The 22,000-nt window shown below is 47.8% G+C and overlaps 1 protein-coding gene across 1 annotated transcript in view; it reads left to right on the forward strand.

The window, feature by feature from the left end:
* LOC135819766 (complement component receptor 1-like protein) overlaps window positions 1-22,000 on the forward strand; it is a 74,732-nt gene that overhangs the window by 22,958 nt on the left and 29,774 nt on the right. Inside the window, exons 4-5 of the mRNA XM_065333029.1 lie at window positions 3,192-3,356; window positions 13,313-13,633. Of these exons, the coding sequence (XP_065189101.1) occupies window positions 3,192-3,356; window positions 13,313-13,633 (486 nt within the window). The remainder of the gene's footprint in view (window positions 1-3,191; window positions 3,357-13,312; window positions 13,634-22,000) is intronic.

Below are 22,000 nucleotides of genomic sequence, written 5' to 3' on the forward strand. Positions count from 1 at the left end.
GATGTTAGGAAATTGCTGAACTTCTAGCACTAGTCAGTTGAAAGGCATAGCATGGCATAGCGTGTGGAGGAAATCCACACTGCGCACATGCCGTTTCAGCGCTGTAGCGCCGAGGCCCAGTACTTCTAGTGGCACGCTGCTTTCACCCTTCACGGAGGTGTCGACGCTAGTTCAGGTTGGTTGATGCTGACAGACAGCTCACGACACCAAATTGCGCTGCGGCGATTATCCATACTGTAAACGGCTAATTTTAACGCCGCGATTTTAGCGAAAGGAGTGTTTTCGCCTACGTTTTTCCGTGCCAGTCTTAAATGTGTGAGTACACTACCCTACAATACTTCTACTAGTCCTCTCATTTTCTTACCCTGAAACTCCCATCTCTAAAATATTTCATCATAAAAATTTACCCTCGAAAATTGGCCGTTTTACGGTAATGTTTTGGGCAGCGAATAGCGTTCCACCGCTCATGCTGAAATCGAGATGTGAGTCAAACACCATGAGCCCTCACAGGTCTCGGCACTCCTGGATTTCAAGTTTCCAACTACCCGTAGCGGACACGGAAATCCAGTCGATTGACCGGGGCCGGTGCCCTCAGCGCGTACAGAACGCTGCGTGCAGTGCACAAAGTCATGTTGATCCGATCCCGATGCGACCAGCTCACTGCATGCGCATTATAATGATGTGATGCATGTTCCACTTATCCATGGCTACATGTTCTAGGCTGCATGGCCAGCGCCCTGGGGCCGCTAGACGTGCGACCGGATTTTTCCTTGTCCACGACAGTACATGTATGATGTACACTGAGATTCTCGTGAAAGCATCAGTCATCCGTGTGCATTCAGTGACTTCACGGCCAGCAAAGGTGCCACGCCTCGGTCATACAAATAAGGACGTTGTCAGCATTTTTCTTCACTTCTGCAGATCATTGTTTTCAACCGTACATCATATCAGTCACTGTGTCAGTCTTACTCCGCGCATTTATGGTGCATTGAAGCGCTTACCACTGTCGTGGACATGGAAATCTGGTCGGGGGTCAAGTCGCCCCAGGACGCTGGCCATGCAGCCGAGAGTCTGCATACGATCGACATGAGCACTGCAGCTAACATTCGGTGCTAGATAACTTTTCTCCACCTTCCTAGGCCGTCACAGCCGGAGCACCTGAGGCTGCCCCACTTTTTCGGCCGTTTTCCACTGATGATAGTGACAAGAAAATTGATTCTGGAAAACATTTGACTTCGTAGATGGGGGGGGGGGGGGAATCGTGAGGTCCCGAGTTCAAGACCCGCGCTGGTAGCAGGGAGCATGTAAAAAGTCTGCGTGTTGAACTGCACCGACACCCACGGTCAACTGGGTACCCACAGCTCGGAGTGAGAATAACAAGGATGCAGTTTACAGGGTTATGGGCCGTTACGCGCCCGATTGGTTGAGAGACTAACCTCCTTTCCCCTGACTCACTTGTGAGGTCTGCATCCGCCACTAAGGTTAACAGGCATAGTGGTGGCCTGCGGATGCGAAGGCTAGTTTGTGTGTTTCTGACCATTCAAGCGATGCCGACGCGGATCCCGCGAATATTAGATGCATGGTAATGACGGCAGAGTTAGTCCTACTTATTGCTTTCTTTTTCTTTCTTTTTTTGGAGCACACTGCAACAGAGCGCAATGATCGCGCAAAAGTGGCAAATGATGAAGAATTCTTGCCCCTATCGTGGTTTGTAGCAGAATCAAAAAGTCTTTCGTTGCAGTAAGACTGAGATGGCACCAAATGCCTGGAAATGCTTGCAATCGGCTCCAATTTTTGAAATTTTTGCCGGGGAGGGTAATCAAGGATCCTAGTCCCCGATCGTACTGCCCTCTGGGTTTTTTGGGAAATCAAAAAGTCTTTCATTGTAGTTACACTGAAATGGCACCAAATGCCCAGAAATTCTTGCAATTGGCATCAGATTATTGAATTTTTTTTTCGCACCTTCCCCCCCCCCCTTCCATGGCCGTCTCACCTCCAAAGTCGGTGCGACGGGCCTGCCTGCTCCCAGCCCCATGTCATCTCCACACTTATACAATGGACGACAAGATAACTACATTGGAAAGACTGTTTATTGCAAGATGACAACGGAAACACAACTAGACATGACAAACTCAAGATGAAGACTGCTTTTCACACCCCAGCACCACGCGCATGCAACAACACAAAATAACGTACTGCAACAATTCTGTACGCACTGAGGGCGCCGGCCCCGGTCATTCGATCGGATGTCCACGTCTGGGACAGTAGTATTACGGTGTTAAAGGGTGGCACGAGGGAAAAACTGCTAAAAGGCTGATGGCACCGTAGTAGGCTTTGGCTGTTTGTTTACATCCTCACTGCATGGTTGCGACTGTTTCTGCATTAATTCCACAAAAGCCCGCGAAAAACCCAGTCGTGAAGCATGCCTATACTATCGCCGCAGCTATACCGAATGCTTGCCTGTCAGTTTTCAAAGCCAGCACAGAAGCCAGGTTCCGTGTTTGAAAGAGTATGTTTCACGTCCAACCTTGACAGTTTGAAGTTGACAGCACAGGGAAACATCCTCACTGCGTGGTTGCGACTGTTTCTGCATTAATTCCACAAAAGCCCGCGAAAAACCCAGTTGTGAAGCATGTCCATACTATCGCCGCAGCTATACCGAATGCTTGCCTGTCAGTTTTCAAAGCAAGCACAGAAGCCAGGTTCCGTGTTTGAAAGAGTATGTTTCACGTCCAACCTTGACAGTTTGAAGTTGACAGCACAGGGAACTACTTACAGTGGGTGACGGCTATCTGAGAACATCTAGCAGTGTGTGTGTGTGTGTGTGTGTGTTTGTGCATGTGTGCGTGCGCGCGTGTGTGTGTGTGCATGTGTGAGTGTGTGCATGTGTGATGTCATGGCCCGTGACTGGAACTAGACCTGTTTAAACTGGCACCCCAGTCCTACACATGTTTGCCCCAAAGGCTACGGCCTGCCAGCTGATGTAACAACTGACAGAAATTGATCTTTTGATCGAAGCTCTGTGGCCAGGTTCTTTTCACAAACAGTAATTGGGAATTGCGATCTCTCACTGCTTTCGCCTTGCATTTCTCATTGTAAACTCTCGCATGTGTGTGTGTGTGTGTGTGTGTGTGTGTGTGTGTGTGTGTGTGTGTGTGTGTGTGTGTGTGTGTGTGTGTGTTCCGTGACAGATATCGACAGATGCGCGGAAAATCCCTTTCTCTGTGGGAGTTACTTGCGGTGTGTGCCTACCATGCTCAGCTATCAATGCAAGTGTTCGCTCCCTTCCTATTGGAAGCTCACTCAAGACTACCCTCCCATTTACTCTAATCAACCCGAGGGCTGCATTAACTCATGTAAGGACATAGGGGGACGTGTGATTCCTGTCGCCCTACGCTTCAATATAGCTTGTTCCTCGTGCATGTACTTGAAAATGAAAATCAATTTTTTTATCTGACACTGACTTCTGTAAAAAAGTTTTTATAACCCAGTGTCAGATGCTGTATTTGATGATTTTTCTATTGTCCTCAAATTTTTGGAGGCACCACTTCGGCCAATTAATCATCCCTTTTAAATAATCACCATCACCACGGTTGTACACTGCTATTGCAATAGTTAGTATAGCAACAATGGGATCAGCTGCGAACCAATTCTATACATACATGAAGGCAAGTCGTTGAGTGGATTCCAACATGTATAGTGAATGTGCTTCTAATACTCATCAAAAGGACACACTTCAGGCTCTTTACGAACATCTTGAAAGTTTTTGGTTTCACAAGTAAAATACTTTCAAGCCTTCTCATCAGGTGAAATACAGGCAAGGGAAAAGGAACAGGAACAGTGAATTAAGTACAGTAATCAGGCGCGTGCGCCGGTGCCCTTCAAGGGGGGACCTCCCCCGGGAAAATTTTAAAAAAATGAAGCAAAATCCTGCATTTTGAGCGAGAAAAGGGGGGTTCCGGGCACCCAGGAACCCATATGGGGCACGCGCATGGTAATAGGCTATTCATACTACGTTACAATACGCGTCACGTTTTGGAATACGACGTACTGGCAGACGTCGTTTTCATGCAGGTGCATTCACACAGGCACGTACACGCTGCTCGTACAGCTGTGTGTACAGCTTCTTTTGGACACAAACTGCCAGGAACGACAGAACGAAACTCGGTACAGGGGTCCGGATACGTCGTCTACGTTTTCGTATCAGGGGTACGATTTTCCCGCCACGTTCCATGTTGCCATGGCTATCCGAACGAAAACGTCACGTACGCCACGTTTTGGATGTAGTGTGAATGGCCTATTAGGAGGTAAAACAGGGCAAAGAATAAGACACTAGTAGGTAAAGCAAACAGCGGAAATGCGTGACCTATACACATAGCAATAATGACACAAGGGTGCAAGTGCGAGAAAACTCAATAAGCGTTACATGTAGTGCGACAACAAGAGACAACCACTGGACATAGCTAACGAGGTTTTTGACGACCTACCTAACAGCCTAAGTGTGAATTTAGTTTGCTTCTGCTTGCAAAGGTTGGGTTTCTTTGTGTGGATGTATACGGCTTCCAAAACATTCAGTAATCTAGCACTGCGTACACGTGACACAATCGAAAAACAATCATCTGAATACACAGCACGACAATCAGGATGCTCAAACAAATGACTAGCAATGGACAACTCATACTTATCAGAACTAACATCAGAACAATCAGCATGTGCGGTGGACACAATCGATATCAAATGGCTAGTCGAGTGGACCCTAGCCGTTGCCTCTGTCAGTGCTTTAGATACTGCCATCGCCGTCGTTGCCGATCTTGTCATTCTTCTAGTTGATGCAGTTCCTGTCACTGCCACGCCAGTAGGTGTCTTGTCCGGTTGTTTTTCCGGTGGTCTAGTTAATTGTGAGGTGACGTTGCTTGGTGTTGATGCCGCTGCGTTAGACCATCTTGTACCAGGATGATTCTTTGCTGGACGTCCCCTCCGTAGCCGAGTGGATCGTGCGTGTTGTGGAATAAGGTGTAGCGGTGCGTGTTGTCGGATGCGTGCGTCCAGATGTTGAAGAGTCCTACCTTCATATCGGCTCTAACATTGCCGACACTCGAAGTGATAAATCAACTTGGATAATTGGCCTATATATAGGACGTCCTTCCTCACCGTGAACGCACGCACCGTGGAGTAGATGAAGCGAATATGAACATTATGGTAATTGGACTCCACGGCAGACTTAACCCAACGCTGAACCATGCGTGATACTGGGCGCTTTCGATTACACGTTTACACAATTCTGGAACTGGGTTTTGTAATTCTCGAATGACCAAAATGTACGAATTCCGGCCATGTAAACGAACGACTGGAATTCACAACGCATTTCATTCATGGCATATCACAAACAAAATTGGTCGTAAAAAGATATCACGTACACCCTCGCACGCGCGCGCGCGTCGACCCAGCTTCACGTACCTGTCCATCTCGGCGAAGGCTCCATGTCGGCAACAACATTGGGCTTCGATAAAGCTGAACGCGTGTGCGAAAGGACCAACCAAAATGATCTGGTCTAATAATCAGCTCCCAGCGTAAACTCAACAGCGGCAATAAGCTTTTCGGGAAGACAAAAGTAGCAACTACATGCAGTTGTAGCCCTGCTTTCGTGCCACACTGGCCAGGGAGGCTCTTCCTTGACTTGAGTCATGCATGACCAGACCGGTAACACACCGAGTGTGCAATTCTGGCGCCAGAATTAGAGAAATTCCGCCCTCTCTTCAGAATTGACGGATTTGACGGAATTGGATAAAATCAATTCTAACGACGGAATTTGCCACTTCTGTGTAATCGAACTGTGCATCAACAACAACTAATTCTAGAATTGACCGAAATGCGTGTAATCAAAAGCGCCCACTGACTCGCCCTTCCACGGTAAACACTTCTCTACGCGCGCTGTCACTATGTACCGCGCTTTGCTTGCTTGCCTCCTTCTTTTATACTGCTGTTCTTTCCATGTCCATTTCATTCCTGATGATGGTCATAAAGACCGAAACGTTGTAACGATACCAATGGATTTGTGTGAAATGCAGTGCTCTCTTGAGTGTAGGCAGGTTGCCTGCAAACGATTAAAGTATAATGAAGCTGCGTGAAGCGTCCTTCAAAATTTTGTTTTATTATTATTATTATTATCTTCTTCTTTGCTCTGTTTTACCACCTCCTTGCTGTACTTAATTCACTGTTCCTTTTCCTTTCCCTTGCCTGTATTTCACCTGATGAGAAGGCTTGAAAGTATACTTTGTGAAACCAAAAACTTTCAAGATATTCGTAAAGAGCCTGAAGTGTGTCCTTTTTCTGAGTATCATCGCATTTTTGTCTCAGAGGAAACTGTCTACTTATTTGGAATGTGCTTCTGGCAAGCCTTCTGCAGTTGCGCTTCTACAGTTGCCCTCGGTGGAATCCGGCCCAGAGCGCAACTTTGGCGCCCTCAACTAGCACGTTTTTGATGAAGTGGCACGAATGCGGCTGGACGTACACATGTACAAATGGAATGATGTAATCGGAACGTGTCCAGGGCGCCGGCTTTGCACTTCAGGTCGGATTTCACCAAGCACAACTGCATATACGTGACTCTGCATGCAGAAGATCATTTGGAATTGCTTTCCATGCCTGTGTCAGACAAATAGCATTTCTGCGGCAGTGTTATGGCGTATTTTTTCCGACAGCTGCCTGATCTGAAAATCAAAATAATGTTGGGACTTTCTGCGAAGTTAAAAAGGAGAACTTAAACAAAATACTTACCTACCTGTACATAATTATGGTGATAAAATGTTATGGAATCACTATTCATGTTTTCATGTTAAACTAATGACAATTATCTTTTCCTATTTTGATTGGGAATTTAAACATGGAAAAATGTGGGCACAAGTCATGCGATCGAGTCCACCAACTGAACCAGATTTTGAACAGTCAGACTTGCACAATCTAGCACAACACTGACAAGGAGTACCAGTACTGAGACATTCCACGACATGAAAGTCGGCTTGAGCACTGCTCGATAGCGCTAACCAACGGCCTTCCGACCTGGAAGGTTTATGGATATTAGTGCTAATTCCAAAGTGGGGAAGGTAAGCGCCATCAAGCCGAGCACAAGCTACACATGATTCCAAGGCGTCATGGAATGCTTGCTTGGTATGATAACGGGACGGCAAGACCAGACTGAATGGTCAACCACAATTCGTCCAGTTATCGTACCAAGCAAGCATTCCATGACGCCTTGGAATCATGTGTAGCTTGTGCTCGGCTTAATGGCGCTTACCCTCCCCACTTTGGAATTAGCACTAATATCCATGAACTTGCCAAGTTGTCCTATCTATTGAGTTGTGCTAGTTACAGTGAACTTTAGCCTCTGTTTTCTTTACCTTCTTTTGTTTTTAAGCTGGCTGGCGTAAATGTACCAGAATTGAAAAAATAGTGCCCTCTCTTGAATATTGTCCTCTCTTGAATGGTGCCCCATCTGTGATGGACATTAAAAATATAGTGTCCCAGGGGCATTAATCGCTGGAGTACATCATCCCCAGTCTAGATATCCCCACCCACTCACACCACAACCCCCAGTCTAGATATCCCCACCCACGCACACCACAACCCCCAGTCTAGATATCCCCACCCACTCACACCACAACCCCCAGTCTAGATATCCCCACCCACGCACACCACAACCCCCAGTCTAGATATCCCCACCCACTCACACCACAACCCCCAGTCTAGATATCCCCACCCACGCACACCACAACCCCCAGTCTAGATATCCCCACCCACTCACACCACAACCCCCAGTCTAGATATCCCCACCCACGCACACCACAACCCCCAGTCTAGATATCCCCACCCACTCACACCACAACCCCCAGTCTAGATATCCCCACCCAATCACACCACAACCCCCAGTCTAGATATCCCCACCCACTCACACCACAACCCCCAGTCTAGATATCCCCACCCACGCACACCACAACCCCCAGTCTAGATATCCCCACCCACTCACACCACAACCCCCAGTCTAGATATCCCCACCCAATCACACCACAACCCCCAGTCTAGATATCGCCACCCACGCACACCACAACCCCCAGTCTAGATATCCCACCCACGCACACCACTCACCCCAGTCTAGATATCCCCACCCACGCACACCACAATCCCCAGTCTAGATGTTGTACATGTGGCTACGCGTGTAGCTCTTTGTCGTACATGCTGCTGCGCTTATGTCTCTTTGTCGTACCTGCTGCTGGATTTGTGTCTCTGTGTCGTACATGCTGCTGACCCGTACATGCTGCTGACCCGTACATGCTGCTGCGCTGCTTTATTGTATTGCTGACACATGCACCTTTTTGTGCTGATATCGAGTACACCACTTTTTGTGCTGATATCGAGTACACCACTTGTTGTGCTGATGAGCTCACCAATTTCCGAAATATGTTTCCTTTTGCCAGTTGTCAGTTGTCACTTCTCTCGTTGGCTCTTGAAGTGTGGTACAGAATAGCTATCTCTCTCGGTATCGAGAACTACTATTTTCCCAGACCTTTCGTTGCGTGGCGAGGTGAGAGCGTAGATAAATAGTTCATTCTTCGGGCAAGACGACATTTGGCGCCCAACGTGGGGCTCGAACCCACGACCCTTAAATTAAGAGTCTCATGCTCTACCGACTGAGAATCCGTCATTTCCATGCTAACCGGGGGCAGTGCTGTACGGTGAAATGGAACTCAGCCAGCGTGCTTAGCCATCGCGCAGTTTGTCCCGTCGGATTCTTAAAATTCATCAGCCATCTCAGACTACCATAATCCGTCCTCAACAAAAATGGACGCAGCAGCGGGTACGGGTCAGCAGCATGTACAACAATAGAGAGACAAATACAGCAGCAGGTACAAAACGAGATACAAGCGCAGCAGCATGTATGACGAAGAGCTACACACGCAGCCACATGTACAACATAGATGTCCCCACCCACGCACACCACAATCCCCAGTCTAGATATCCCCACCCACGCACACCACTCACCCCAGTCTAGATATCCCCACCCACGCACACCACTCACCCTAGTCTAGATATCCCCACCCACGCACAACACTCACCCCAGTCTAGATATCCCCACCAACGCACACCACTCACCCCAGTCTAGATATCCCCACCCACGCACACCACTCACCCCAGTCTAGATATCCCCACCCACGCACACCACTCACCAGAGTCTAGATATCCCCACCCACGCACACCACTCACCCCAGTCTAGATATCCCCACCCACGCACAACACTCACCCCAGTCTAGATATCCCCACCCACGCACATTACTCACCTTCCACTGATCCACTAACACCCCAATTCCTCTCACATGTAGCAACTGTCTCGGTTGTGTGTGTTTGTGTGTGTGTGTGTGTTTGTGTGTTTGTGTGTGTGTGTGTGTGTATGTGTGTGGTGCGGTGCGGTGCGGGGCGGGGCGGGGCGCGGCGTGTGTGTGTATTGTTGTACCTACCACCTTTGTTGGTTTCAGGGTTCATATACTTTCTATTTGAAGTATACGTACCTGTTAACCATGGACTGCTTCTGGCTAGATTAAGTCTTGTGTAATCTATGGTGCTAGTGAAGCATATCAGATCCACTCTGATTTAGCCACCCACACAAGTAGCAAGTATTACCTTCACTGGGGGCAGGGGTACCTGCAGTTGGATCCCGGGACGGATACCCTGATGCCGTCAATCCTTTTTCTGCACCTTGTCCTCACCCACTTACTGAGGTGTGGTGAGCCCATAAGTGGGATCATTTCAAGTCCACCCTAGTTTGGGGATTTCAGGGGCTGTCGGCCATTGGGTGGTTTAATGGCCAATCGAGTCATCTTTCCAAGATTCCTTTTGAGTCTCTCTCCCCTCTCCCGGGGAGACCCACGTGACCAGTTTTGGAAGTGAGCAAGTACAAGTACAAGTGTGTGTGTGTGTGTGTGTGTGTGTGTGTGTGTGTGTGTGTGTGTGTGTGTGTGTGTGTGTGTGTGTGTGTGTGTGTGTGTGTGTGAAAAAATGAAAAAGACCAAAAAGTAGGGATTCACTGGCCAGAAAAAGCCACTTCATAGCTGTGTGGTGTAGACCAGGCTGAATGGTGGCGGTCAATTCTTCAGCCTTGCAAGCTGTTGAATGGTGCAATCCCAGCACAAGCTGCTATGGCTTCTGCTGTAGCATCGCTATCATCGCCTCCGGCGATGGGCGTCCAATGGTCCAATGGTGTGTGTGTACAGTCAACTTTGCGTATAACGACACTCGGCGGGGCATGAGAAAAGTGTCCTTATTCGCGAAATGTCCTTATACTGTATAGCAGGAAATTTTCGGACGGAAATATTTTCGGACAAAGCCGAATTTCGACATTTCGTACGGATTTTATTTTCGTACAGTGGTGCATGCTAAATACACTTGTTTGCTTGCGGTACGCATGTATAGTGTACATAACTTCAAAGGAACAAATTTTAGTACGGAATTAATTTTAGTACAAAAGAGGGCGTGTACGAAATCGTACGAAAATAAATTCCGTCTGAAAATTTCTTGCTATACAGTACCCGAATTCTCATTATGTATTACAGTTAGAAGGGAATTTGCTCTGGGCTTGGAAATTCTAATAATAGCTAGGCTTTTTTCATTTGACCCGACGAGACCACACGACGCTTGCAGGAATTCGAATTGTCGAATTCGAAATTCGAATTGTCGTTAAATCCGCAGTCGTTATTAGTGAAGTTGACTGTATGGTTGTGTGTGTGTGTGTGTGTGTGTGTGTGTGTGTGTGTGTGTGCGTGCGTGCGTGCGTGCATGCGTGCGTGCGTGCGTTTGTGTGTGTGTGTGTGTGTGCGTGCGTGCGTGTGTGCAGCGGTTTCCAATCGATAGGTTGCGGGTTCGATTCCCGACGATTATGGTCACACGTCTTTCTTCTCTTTCTTAGACTACTCCTGAATTTTCTTTCATTCTCCTGGGTTGTTACCAACAGCCAGTGCATGCCGGAGTATGTGGTGTGATGTGCGTGTGTGCGTGAAAAAAATGAAAAAAGACAAGACCCAAAAGTAGGGATTCACTGGCCAGAAAAAGTCACTTAATAGCTGTGCGGTGTAGACCAGGCTGAATAGTGGCGGTCAATTCTTCAGACTTGCAAGCTGTTGAATGGTGCAATCCCAGCACAAGCTGCTATGGCTTCTGCTGTAGCATTCGCTATCACCGCCTCCGGCGATGGGCGTCGAATGGCCAATGGTGTGTGCCTGTGTCCACAAAAAGTCACTTCAATCAGCTGTGTGGTGGATGCATGTATGGATGTATAATCCATAACCATTCTGGTCGTAGGGGCGTCATGTGTGTCATAACGTATAATATAATAAGGCAGCAGCATAAAAAATAAAATAAAAAAATAATTAAAAATAAAAACCTAACTACACTGATAAACAAGCTGCCTATGCCTATCACGATCAGCAGCAACGAGAGAGAGAGAGAGAGAGAGAGAGAGAGAGAGAGAGAGAGAGAGAGAGAGAGAGAGAGAGAGAGAGAGAGAGAGAGAGAGAGAGAGAGAGAGAGAGAGAGAGAGAGAATTGAAAGACTCATTAGTCCAGTCTTTGATATTGGTGAACCAATTGTGACGGGGCGACCACGGGACCGCAATCCAGGCACCATTCCATCCAAGAAATAGTGGGAGTAGCTATCCTGATGCCTTGCTACATGTCCAAACCACTTCAACTTGGTGCGTTTAACAGTTGAATCAAGGCGTGTGAACGGGCCAATAGCATTCTTGATTTCCTGCAGTACTGACTCATTTGTGCGATGATGATGGTATTTGATGCCTAGCAGCTTACGCAGATACCTGGGCTCAAAAGCTCTAATTTGATTTAGGCTAGCTTGTGAGATGGTCCAGGTTTGGCAGCCATAGAGCACAGTAGCAAGAACAATAGCAGTTACCAAGCGGATTTTTATTTTAAGGGATATAGTTCGGAAAGTCCAGAATGTCTTCAGCTCTTGAAGCTTTGGTGTTGCCATCGCCAGTCTTTTCTTGATTTCGACGTCAGATGTTCTATCTGCAGGGATGGTCACTCGTGTGGTGGATACCAGGCTAAAATTAGTGGCGGTCAATTCATCAGCGTTGGCAAGCTGTTCAATGGTGTAATCCCAGCACAAGTTGCTATGTCTAACATAGCTGTTCGCTATCATCGCTTCCGCGATGGGCAGGTCTGAGGTCTGAGGTGTGTGTGTGTGTGTGCGTGCGTGTGCGTGTGTGCGTGTGTGTGTGTGGGGGGGGGGGGGGTGTAGCATTATGGTGATAATGCAGATTAAGGGGTGCACGCAAGTTCATGCTACCGCTCAAACTCTGCTGCTATGTTTGATAGTGGTGTTGCTGCATGCTTATGCTTTGCTGCTGGCTACGGTCGCATGCTTTGCACGTTGCGGTGACCATGTCGACCAAACAACATAGTGCATGCACACATGGTACTCCACGCAACGTTGCACTCTACGTGGCATTCATGCTTGGCACTCGCATTCGATGTGGGCGGAGTGCGACTTGGCGTTCACCATGGCATTTATAATTGGCACTCAAAGTGCGACGACATGCGATGACATGCGATGTTCGCTCGACGTGGCTCTCGACGTGACTTGCTAGAGTTCGCCTCGCCATAAATTTCGATCTGTTTTGTGTGTGGATCATTCCTGTCTACTCGTTGTGTTTCACCCTCCCACCTCCCATTTCTCATCACTCATTTAATTTGATAAAGTGAATACAAGGGGTATTGGCCACTCTCATTTCCGGATACTCAGGGCCTTCGGCTGCCGTGCCTAGGATGTATGTATTCTCTTGGCTCTGCCAAGATCCTGCTCCGGCAGTTGACTAGACTCTCGTAGATACTTTGACTCCGCCAAGATTCTGCTCCGGCAGTGTCTACCCAGCTGACCCTGGATCAACTCTTGTAGATACTTGGCTCCGCCAAGATTCTGCTCCGCAGTGCCTACCCATCTCCCTCCTTAGCCTCTCACTCCGCAGGCCGGCACTCCCCCATACCGTGCGTTGCTATGTCGTGTAGTTAATCACGTGTGTGTATGTGTGTATGTGTGTATGTGTGTATGTTTGTATGTGCGTGTGTGCATGTGTGTATGTGTGCGTGTGTGCATGTGTGTGTGTGTGGGGGGGGATGTGCGTGTGCATGCTTGTATGTGTGTGTGTGCGCACATATGTGTGTGTGTGTGTGTGTGTGTGTGTGTGTGTGTGTGCGTGCGTGCCTGCATGTGTGTACGTGTGTGTATGCCAATCCATTCCGTACCGGTACAGATGACACTATAATTATGAAAAACGTAACAATGGGCTTTGGTGAATCACTGGTTAGTGAGATTGCAGGAATTGCGCATTGTCGCGGGGCAGACAGCAGCATGTTGTATTGGGAGGATACACCGTGGTCCCATGATGCACGCTTAGACTTCCATCATTATCGACAAATTTCGCAGCTGGCTGACAGTGAGCGCTTTTGGGTGAATTCAACTTATGGATTTCAACCTTACAACAGAGCGCACGTTGAACCAGCAGGAGGACTAAAACCTAATGTACATAAACTTCCATCCCAACTTTGGAAGACAGCTCACCCATTTTGTTTAGGTAAGAACAATTTATTCACACTCTGTTGGTATATATATGAAACTCGGGTATTGAGCCAATAATAATAAAGGTATAAAGGAAAAAGGACATATGGAAACGAGTTAAGAGTAAGTAACTCTCAACCACTGTAACTAGATACTATATACAGTCAGAAAGTGCAACAACTAGGCACAAAACTGACAGAGTACTGAGGCATTCGACGTCCTGACACCTAGCTTCAACACATCTCCGTAGCGCTAACCGACAGCCTCCCAACTCGAAAGATTCAATGTTAAGGAGAGACCAAAGAGGGGAAGGTAAGCGCAACGAAAATTTGTATTTTTGTATTTTATTATATTTAAGGATTTCCCAAAGGCTTTGGGCCTGTCGAGGGGATCTCCTGCAAGAAGAATGAAATGACAACTTTATGTAGAGGGAGCAGTTAATCGAGGATAGGCTAAGGAAATAGCTCAAGGCATACAAAATCTGGTAATTAAGGAGTTGGAATACCGTCAGTGTAATGAATATATCGGCGAAATGCTGGTAGAGAGAATGCTTGAATTCTGGGAGGCTGGTTATAGAGGTAAGAGAAGGCGGTAGGCAATGCCATAGCATTGCAGCTTTGTTGGAAAAGAGGGAAGAAAAACGCACATTGTGATAATTGATGTTAAGTTTGTTTGGTCTTCTTGGACTTGAAGACAGTGAAAGGTGAAAATGTTGGAGGTGTTCTGGAGATAATATGTATAAGTTTAAATAGAGTAACAAGAGCTGATACTTGTCTGCGAAAGTGCAAGCACTCTAAGTCACAAAGGGCATTTAACTGGGATTTCGTTTCGCATCTATCGACTTTTTTACGTAGCAAATACTTCCTAGCTAATCTGGCTTGTAAAATATTTAAACCCTCCAGCTCAGCTTTGGTGATGGCATAGGACCAGGCCGAGGTGGCGTGTTCCAGGGCGGGTCGGACAAAACTTTTATATAGAAGACTTAGTGTTGAACATTCTGAAGCCTCAGTCCTCCCAAACGCAACGCAACGGACGACGGAACGAGTGGGGGGAATTATTATGGTAGACGCAACGCAACGCAACAACTACATTATGAGAGAGAGAGCTCGACTGAAGAGAGCGATTATTTGAAGAGAGTTGAGAGAGCAGCATGCAGTCTAACTACAATTCGAAGCCGCAAAACAGCACACCACCGAACTTGGGTGGCTCAGAAATATCAAAGATAAGTGTCATGGCCACGCGTTGGCGGGTTTGTGACTTGGCTTAGATCAGTCTAGTGGCTACCCAGGTAGACGACCAATATAGTCGCCATCCAAATTAGCTAGCTCACACAGAACGACAGGTTTCTAATTCCACTTGAACAGTGTTAATTGAACCATTGCAATGCTAAATCGAAAGATCAAGCGTGAAGAGTCAAAGACCCAAAACAGGAGAGAGTCGGAGGAGTAGTGAGCTCCCCGAGAGTCGAGGATGAATGCTAGCAAAAACAGCTCCTTATAATTATGCTACATTATGTGATCAAAAGTATACAGCGGCAAAAGTGCGTAAGGATTATTTCTATATTTCAAGTAGGGGTGAAACGAGTATATCGAATACTCGAGCGCTCGCTCGAAAATTTGCAACGAGCGAGTACTCGTTTCGCAAAATACTCGAAGTATCCTATGTACAGTGTATTGTATACATGTACATTGAGCATTTCTGTTACTCTGACCAGTACTGATAGTCCATGCTAGAACGAAATTATTGCTTGTCCCTACTTACCAGGAAAAGACAGTAGTCCAGACTATTTCCTGCACCATGCTGCATGCATGCAAGACTGCATGTGTATCGGGTGTACTACGTTCGGTGGGGCGAGAGTGTGTGCAGTGCATTGTTTTATGTTGTCAGTTCAATACTCGTACTCGCTCGAATACTCGCTCGTTTTTTCAAAGAGTGCTCGAGTCCCCAAATTTGGCACTCGTTTCACCCCTAATTTCAAGCAGTGGTGCAATATATGCAATCAGCCGAACTAGAATAGAGTACAAAGATCAATATGGGGAGCCCATTCACCCAAATGTGAATACAGTGTTCTCCAAATGCTGGCATGATCTTGATCCGCGATCCGGTGGCTGGGATGCATTGCAGCAGGCGGAAAGCGTAGCTGTGTCGTTCTTGTGGCTTCACCCAATATGGGCTCTTCCCGCAAACATAGCAGCAGGCGGCAATGCCGTGTTCCCTCCAATGGACCTGGGGTCTAGAGACAGTAGAGTATGCGAAGTACTGTCGACCCTTTGCGTCTTACGACACGAGAAGAGGCGCCGCTCTTGCTCAACTAACAAAGGTATCAGCTCCCTTGCGGGACTAAGCGTGGCCACCTCAAGTTCAAAAGTGTAGTGAGTACAATGCTGACGACTTGTACTGAAGGTGTGGCCGACGAACGACCACACTTTGCGGCTCTAGGCCACGAGTTGTAAGCCATGATTGCTCAACTAACGAAAGTGCCAAATCCTTCGCAGGACTAATCATGGTTCTTACAGAACTCTAGAAAATTTCGGAGCCCAGCTTTTGGCTGCTGAGCTCAATGCATGGTCGCTTTCACGACCGTCTGATCCGGGTCATGACAATTCCCCGGCCTCTCAAGAATCACTTCCCCGTGATCTCAACTAACATTTAAGTCAGCGAGTCGTGACGGTAACCGCCTAGCTCTCGTTGGCCAAGCCAACTGGTTCTGTACCGCAAAAGGTACTTGCAAAGAGTACGAAATGTGGCTCCACAGGAGGGACATTTCCATCGAAAAAATGTCCAACTTCAAATGAAACTGGTAGTGCTCCACTATCGTAGAGATAAGCCTGGTGCTGATGAACAACACGCAGCTTGTCATGTACAACTGAATGCACGTTGCCAATCCTCACGCAAAGCGTATACGTATGACAGTTCGCCATTTCGTGCCATCTCAGATGGATGTAGACCATAGGCCATAACGTGTGGTCGACACACCCCTCTACCACGTAGGTATCAGGTTCAGTACAAAACTGCCGCAGAGCTCCAGGAGCCATTTCATAGACTTGGTGGTACGTATCCAACGAATCGGTTCCACCCATACTCCACCAAAAGATCTTGGTGACCTCGCCAAGACTTCCACAGTAGGTTCATTGCTGCCAACAAGGACAGACGCAATCCACACACACTGTAGCACAGTTCTGTGGTAGTACAGTACGGCTTCGCAACCAACTCGCTGAACACAGTATCGCAACATTTCAGATGTTCATCAATGAACGCTGAAACAGTGATTTCATTCTAGATACACTAGAAAGCAGATACGCCGCAAATGGTCCCTGAGCAGTAAACTCATGAGCCGTTGGAATGAGCTGAGCTCATTGCACATTCCGAATGGCATTACAAGAACTAATAATGGCCACCGATCGTAGAGAAGACAGTCTTCTCCTTGTCTGCAACTGCCAAAGGCATAGTAACAACCTGAACACAGGTCTAGGGTGCAACATGGTTGCGTCGTACAGAGCACTAAGCGTCTCTTCAATTTGCAGGAGGGGATACAGGTCCCACTTGGTCACAGCATTAAACTTCATGTAGTCAACACTAATCGTGTCAAACTGGCTGTCTTTCGACAAGTGCAATAGGCGACCACCAAGGATCAGTAGAATCTTCCACCAGCCTCTGCCGTTTCATATTTTCAACAATCTCGCAAGCAGTTTCACGAGAATTCCATGGCATCATAGTATGCCGAGCAGCCTGTGCAACAGGACCACAATCATGTGTCTCAATCTTGTGGTGTAGCACCGAAGTGCGACCAAGCTCAGATGGGTTCAAAGCGAACGCATCTCTGTACCGAAGCACTAAGGCCTGCAAGCAGTGGATCTCCTCGCGGGAGATACCAGATTGTCCTAGAGAGGTCTCACTACTATATCTACCTCCACCCGCCGCTGTGGGCACCTGGACCGAGACCAGCTCGTCCCTACCACTACGGGAGCAACCTCCAACCGTATCTGTGGGCCTCTGACCGAGTCTAGCTCGTCCCTACCACTGCGAGAGCGTCCTCCAATTGCCTCTGTGGGCTGGACTGAGACCAGCTCGTCCCCACCACTGCGGAAGAATCCTTCAACCACCTCTGTGGGCTGCCCCGGCTGGACTGAGACGAGCTCGTCCCTACCACTGCGGAAGAATCCTTCAACCACCTCTGTGGGCACCTGGACCGAGTCCAGCTCGTCCCTTCCACTGTGGGAGGATCCTCCAACCGCTTCTGTGGGCTGGACTGAGACCAGCTCGTCCCTACCACAGCGGGGAGCTAGAGCGGGACAATCTATGCCAATGCGCAACTGCTTCCAGACCCCGAGGGGGTCCTCTGTCTCAGCTACTTGAGCTAATTCTTCTCTCTGGCCAGCGGCCATAGTCACGGTCTTCGGTCATGATACTCATGACGTCAGATATTGGTTTCAACCGACCAATCTGCATCGCCCTCTCTAGAGTCACTGCCTCGTCAGAGTAATTCAACAACCGTACGGGAACACCATCCACCGTAGGGCTCACTAGCGCATGCGCCATCATCACATCGTTCATCCCTTGAAAACACCCATCAGGTATCGTCAAGGCACAGGTCGGCAACCCTTCCGACGTGACTAGCACGGCGTTAACCGTCACCTCTGAAAATGGAGGCATCATTTCACGTCTCCGCAAGCGAAGAACGTGCTCTCGTTTGCCATCACCATCATGGCTCGGCGGAACGACGTCAGCTTTAGAAGCTTTAAAAAATGCAGTGTTCCATCACCCGAAGTCATCTCGCAAGGAATTGGGACAGCACATCGCGTCCAATGTCAGAACCGGCATCATACCCAGTACGTGAGGAAACACCACAGGGTGCGGACGTCGCGACAGATCCGACACCAAACAGGCATCGTCCAACACAGAAGTGCTGGTTTCAGGTGGGCATCGGCTCACTAGTGATTACCATCACACTCCAATCAAAACATTCGAGATCCGCATCAACGAACTCAAATCAGCAGTTGTTCAAGCTCTCTGCAGAACTTGTTACTGTATCATCGTTTCAGCCAGCATCTCAACTGGTGCGCCCAGTTTCGAAATCTGGCTTCGTGACTCCGTCAAACGACAAGGACATAGCCCTCTTGACTGGTTTCGAACCATCCTTGTTCGAAAGAACAGCAGCACTCCTCAGCGGCATGACCGACTTTTGCCAGGTCGACAAGGACATAGCCCTCTTGACTGGTTTCGAACCATCCTTGTTCGAAAGAACAGCAGCACTCCTCAGCGGCATGACCGACTTTTGCCAGGTCTTCCAGAGCAAGTAGTTGGCACGCCAACTGATAGCAACAGCTACAAAACAGAACGAGTCAACGTTCCATGTGCATGCACTCAGACAAAGTGTTCAACTGAACCGACTAACGCCAGAACAGAAAAAAACAGTTCGCTTCCGAATCCACAAAAAAACAAGCTATGGGTGAAACGTAGAGAAATCACGTGGAGAGCAGGTGCCTGGGTTAGAGTCTACGGCTTAGCGTGTTTTGGGTTCAGATTTCTACGCGGAGATGAGGTTCTCTACGTTGTGGCACACGCAAAGAAAATGCGTAGATCTACAGATCTGCTGGGTAGCATTCGAGTGCAGGCAGAAAACTGCCAAATGTGGAAGGGGAAATTCCCAGTGCACATCCCACGTGACTTCTCTACGTGAAACGTAGAGCAGAACTGGATTTCTTTACGTTACGGGAACGCGAAGAGAGTTCGCGTGATTCTTTGCGTCGCGTTCCCGAAACCTAGAGCAGAGCCTCCTTATAGCAGCAGGCAGGAATATTTCGGAGCCCAGCTTTTGGCTGCTGAACTCAATGCATGGTCGCTTTCACGACGAGTCTGATCCGGGTCATGGCATAAGTACAGAAGGGGGAAGCTTTGCGAAAACGAATTGTACAAGGCGAACGCCAAACTCCTACAGTCCTCCTCATGTATGACATTGTGATGGACTAGTTGACTACAAAACAAGTTGTTTCACACGACGTACGTTTCACCGTATGGTTCGGGACAGCTAATCAGGTGTGCAATTTGAAACTCGGGTATTGAGCCAATAATAAATGTAGAAAAGGAAAAGGACATATGGAAACGAGTTAAGAGTAACTCTCCACCACTGTAACTAGATACTATAATATACAGTCAGAAAGTGCAACAACTAGGCACAAAACTGACAGATTACTGAGGCATTCGACGTCGCTACGGAGATGTGTTGAAGCTAGGTGTCAGGACGTCGAATGCATCAGTACTCTGTCAGTTTTATGCCTAGTTGTTGCACTTTCTGAACGTATATAGTATCTAGTTACAGTGGTGGAGAGTTACTCTTAACTCGTTTCCATTTGTCCTTTTCCTTTCTACATTTATTGGTGTATAATTATAATTATTAATTATTATTATGTCTCTCTGGCTGGCTGTCCGTCCATTCGTCCGTCCACCTGTCCGTTTGTCCGTCTGTCCGTCCCTCCACCCGTCCGTCCTCTGTCTATCCCTTCATCCGTCCCTCCGTACGTGCATCCGCCCACCTGTCCGTCAGTCCATCCGCCTGACCCCCCCCCCCCCTTCCGTCCATCTGTCCGTTGCATGGCAAGGCGGTCAATCCGCTTCTCTGTCTGTATACAAAGATAGATAGCCGCCCCACACAACAGAAGTCGGACTAGACTCCGATGGATAGTGATATATTTCAAGGTTTACGCAACTGTGTATGGAACTTGATCCAATTGGGTGGTGGCGTTCCTGCGGATGCGGAAAACTTGGGCTTTGGCCGAGTCTCACGTGAACCATGAATTTTTTTACGCAACTTTATTCTTCAGAATGACCATGGCGACGGTTGAGGGAAAGCATGGTTATTATCGGGAAGGGGAATGTGCGAAAACAGGACATGGAAGAACATGAAGGGAAATTGCGAAAACTATTCCACGGCTAGCTGTGCAAAGCAGACACAAGAAAACAGTGCAGTAAGGAAGAATTATTATGAATCATGAAGAACAATGACAAACTAATACTGTAAAAGCAGAAATTTTTGGTGGTGTAATATTTTCGGTATTCTCCAAAATCGGCGGTTCGGTGGAGGGAAATTTTCGGTAAAACCCGTTTTCCAGGTAAGTACTGTACTAGTACTAAAATGTATACAGGACCGGGAGTACCGAAATTTTCGGTGCGTTTTATTATCGGTAAAAATTGTCGGCACCGAAGTTACCGAAAATAAAACACCACCGACAATTTCTGCTTTTACAGTAAACAGCAAATGAAACCTAACAGCAAGACATTACAAAACTCACACACACCAACGCACACAGACGCACACAACCGCGCACGCACACACACACACATACACACGCACACGCACTCACACACACACACACAAAACCACACACACACACTTGTACTTGTACTTGTACTTGCTCACTGCCAAAACTGGTCACGTGGGTCTCCCCGGGAGAGGGGAGAGAGACTCAAAAGGAATCTTGGAAAGATGACTCAATTGGCCATTGAACCACCCAACGGCCGACACCCCCTGAAATCCCCAAACTAGGGTGGACTTGAAATGATCCCACTTATGGGCTCACCACACCTCAGTAAGTGGGTGAGGACAAGGTGCAGAAAAAGGATTGACGGCATCAGGGTATCCGTCCCGGGATCCAACTGCAGGTACCCCTGCCCCCCAGTGAAGGTAATACTTGGTACTAGTGTGGGTGGCTAAATCAGAGTGGATCTGATAAACGCTTCACTAGCACCATTGATTACACAAGAGTTTATCTAGCCAGAAGTAGTCCATGGTTAACAGGTATGTATACTTCAAATAGAAAGTATATGAACCCTGAAACCAACACGCACACACACACACACACACACACACACACACACACACACACACACACACACAGATATATATACACGCAAACACACACACGCACACACACACACACACACACACACACACACACACACACACACACACAAAACCACACACGCGCGCACGCACGCACACACACACACTCAGACTCGGACTCAGACTTGCCCATCAAGTCCTCACCAGAAACTAGGGGTCAAAGGGGTGTTCCGGGTACCCGGGTACCCGCCCGCTAATCCCAGGTACCGTTAGTAAAAGGGTACCCGTTTGGTTTTCCGTGATCAAGTCAGTACAAAACAACACTGCTGGGATCGTGCATTCCAGGCGGGAGTCAATTATTTACAACTCCAGCTGCATGCCTGCATTGTTTTTTGCATTTTCGCACCTAGTAGATCTACCTCTGCAACTATCAGACTCAAATCAGTTGGCGAATCACAATGTGATATCAAAATGCAACCTGAGAACAGATAGATTACCATCATGGTTTATATGAAAATTGCGCAAAAACTAAAACATGGCTGC

The sequence above is a fragment of the Sycon ciliatum genome, chromosome 6, assembly GCF_964019385.1.
Source record: "Sycon ciliatum chromosome 6, ocSycCili1.1, whole genome shotgun sequence".
NCBI lineage: Eukaryota > Metazoa > Porifera > Calcarea > Leucosolenida > Sycettidae > Sycon > Sycon ciliatum.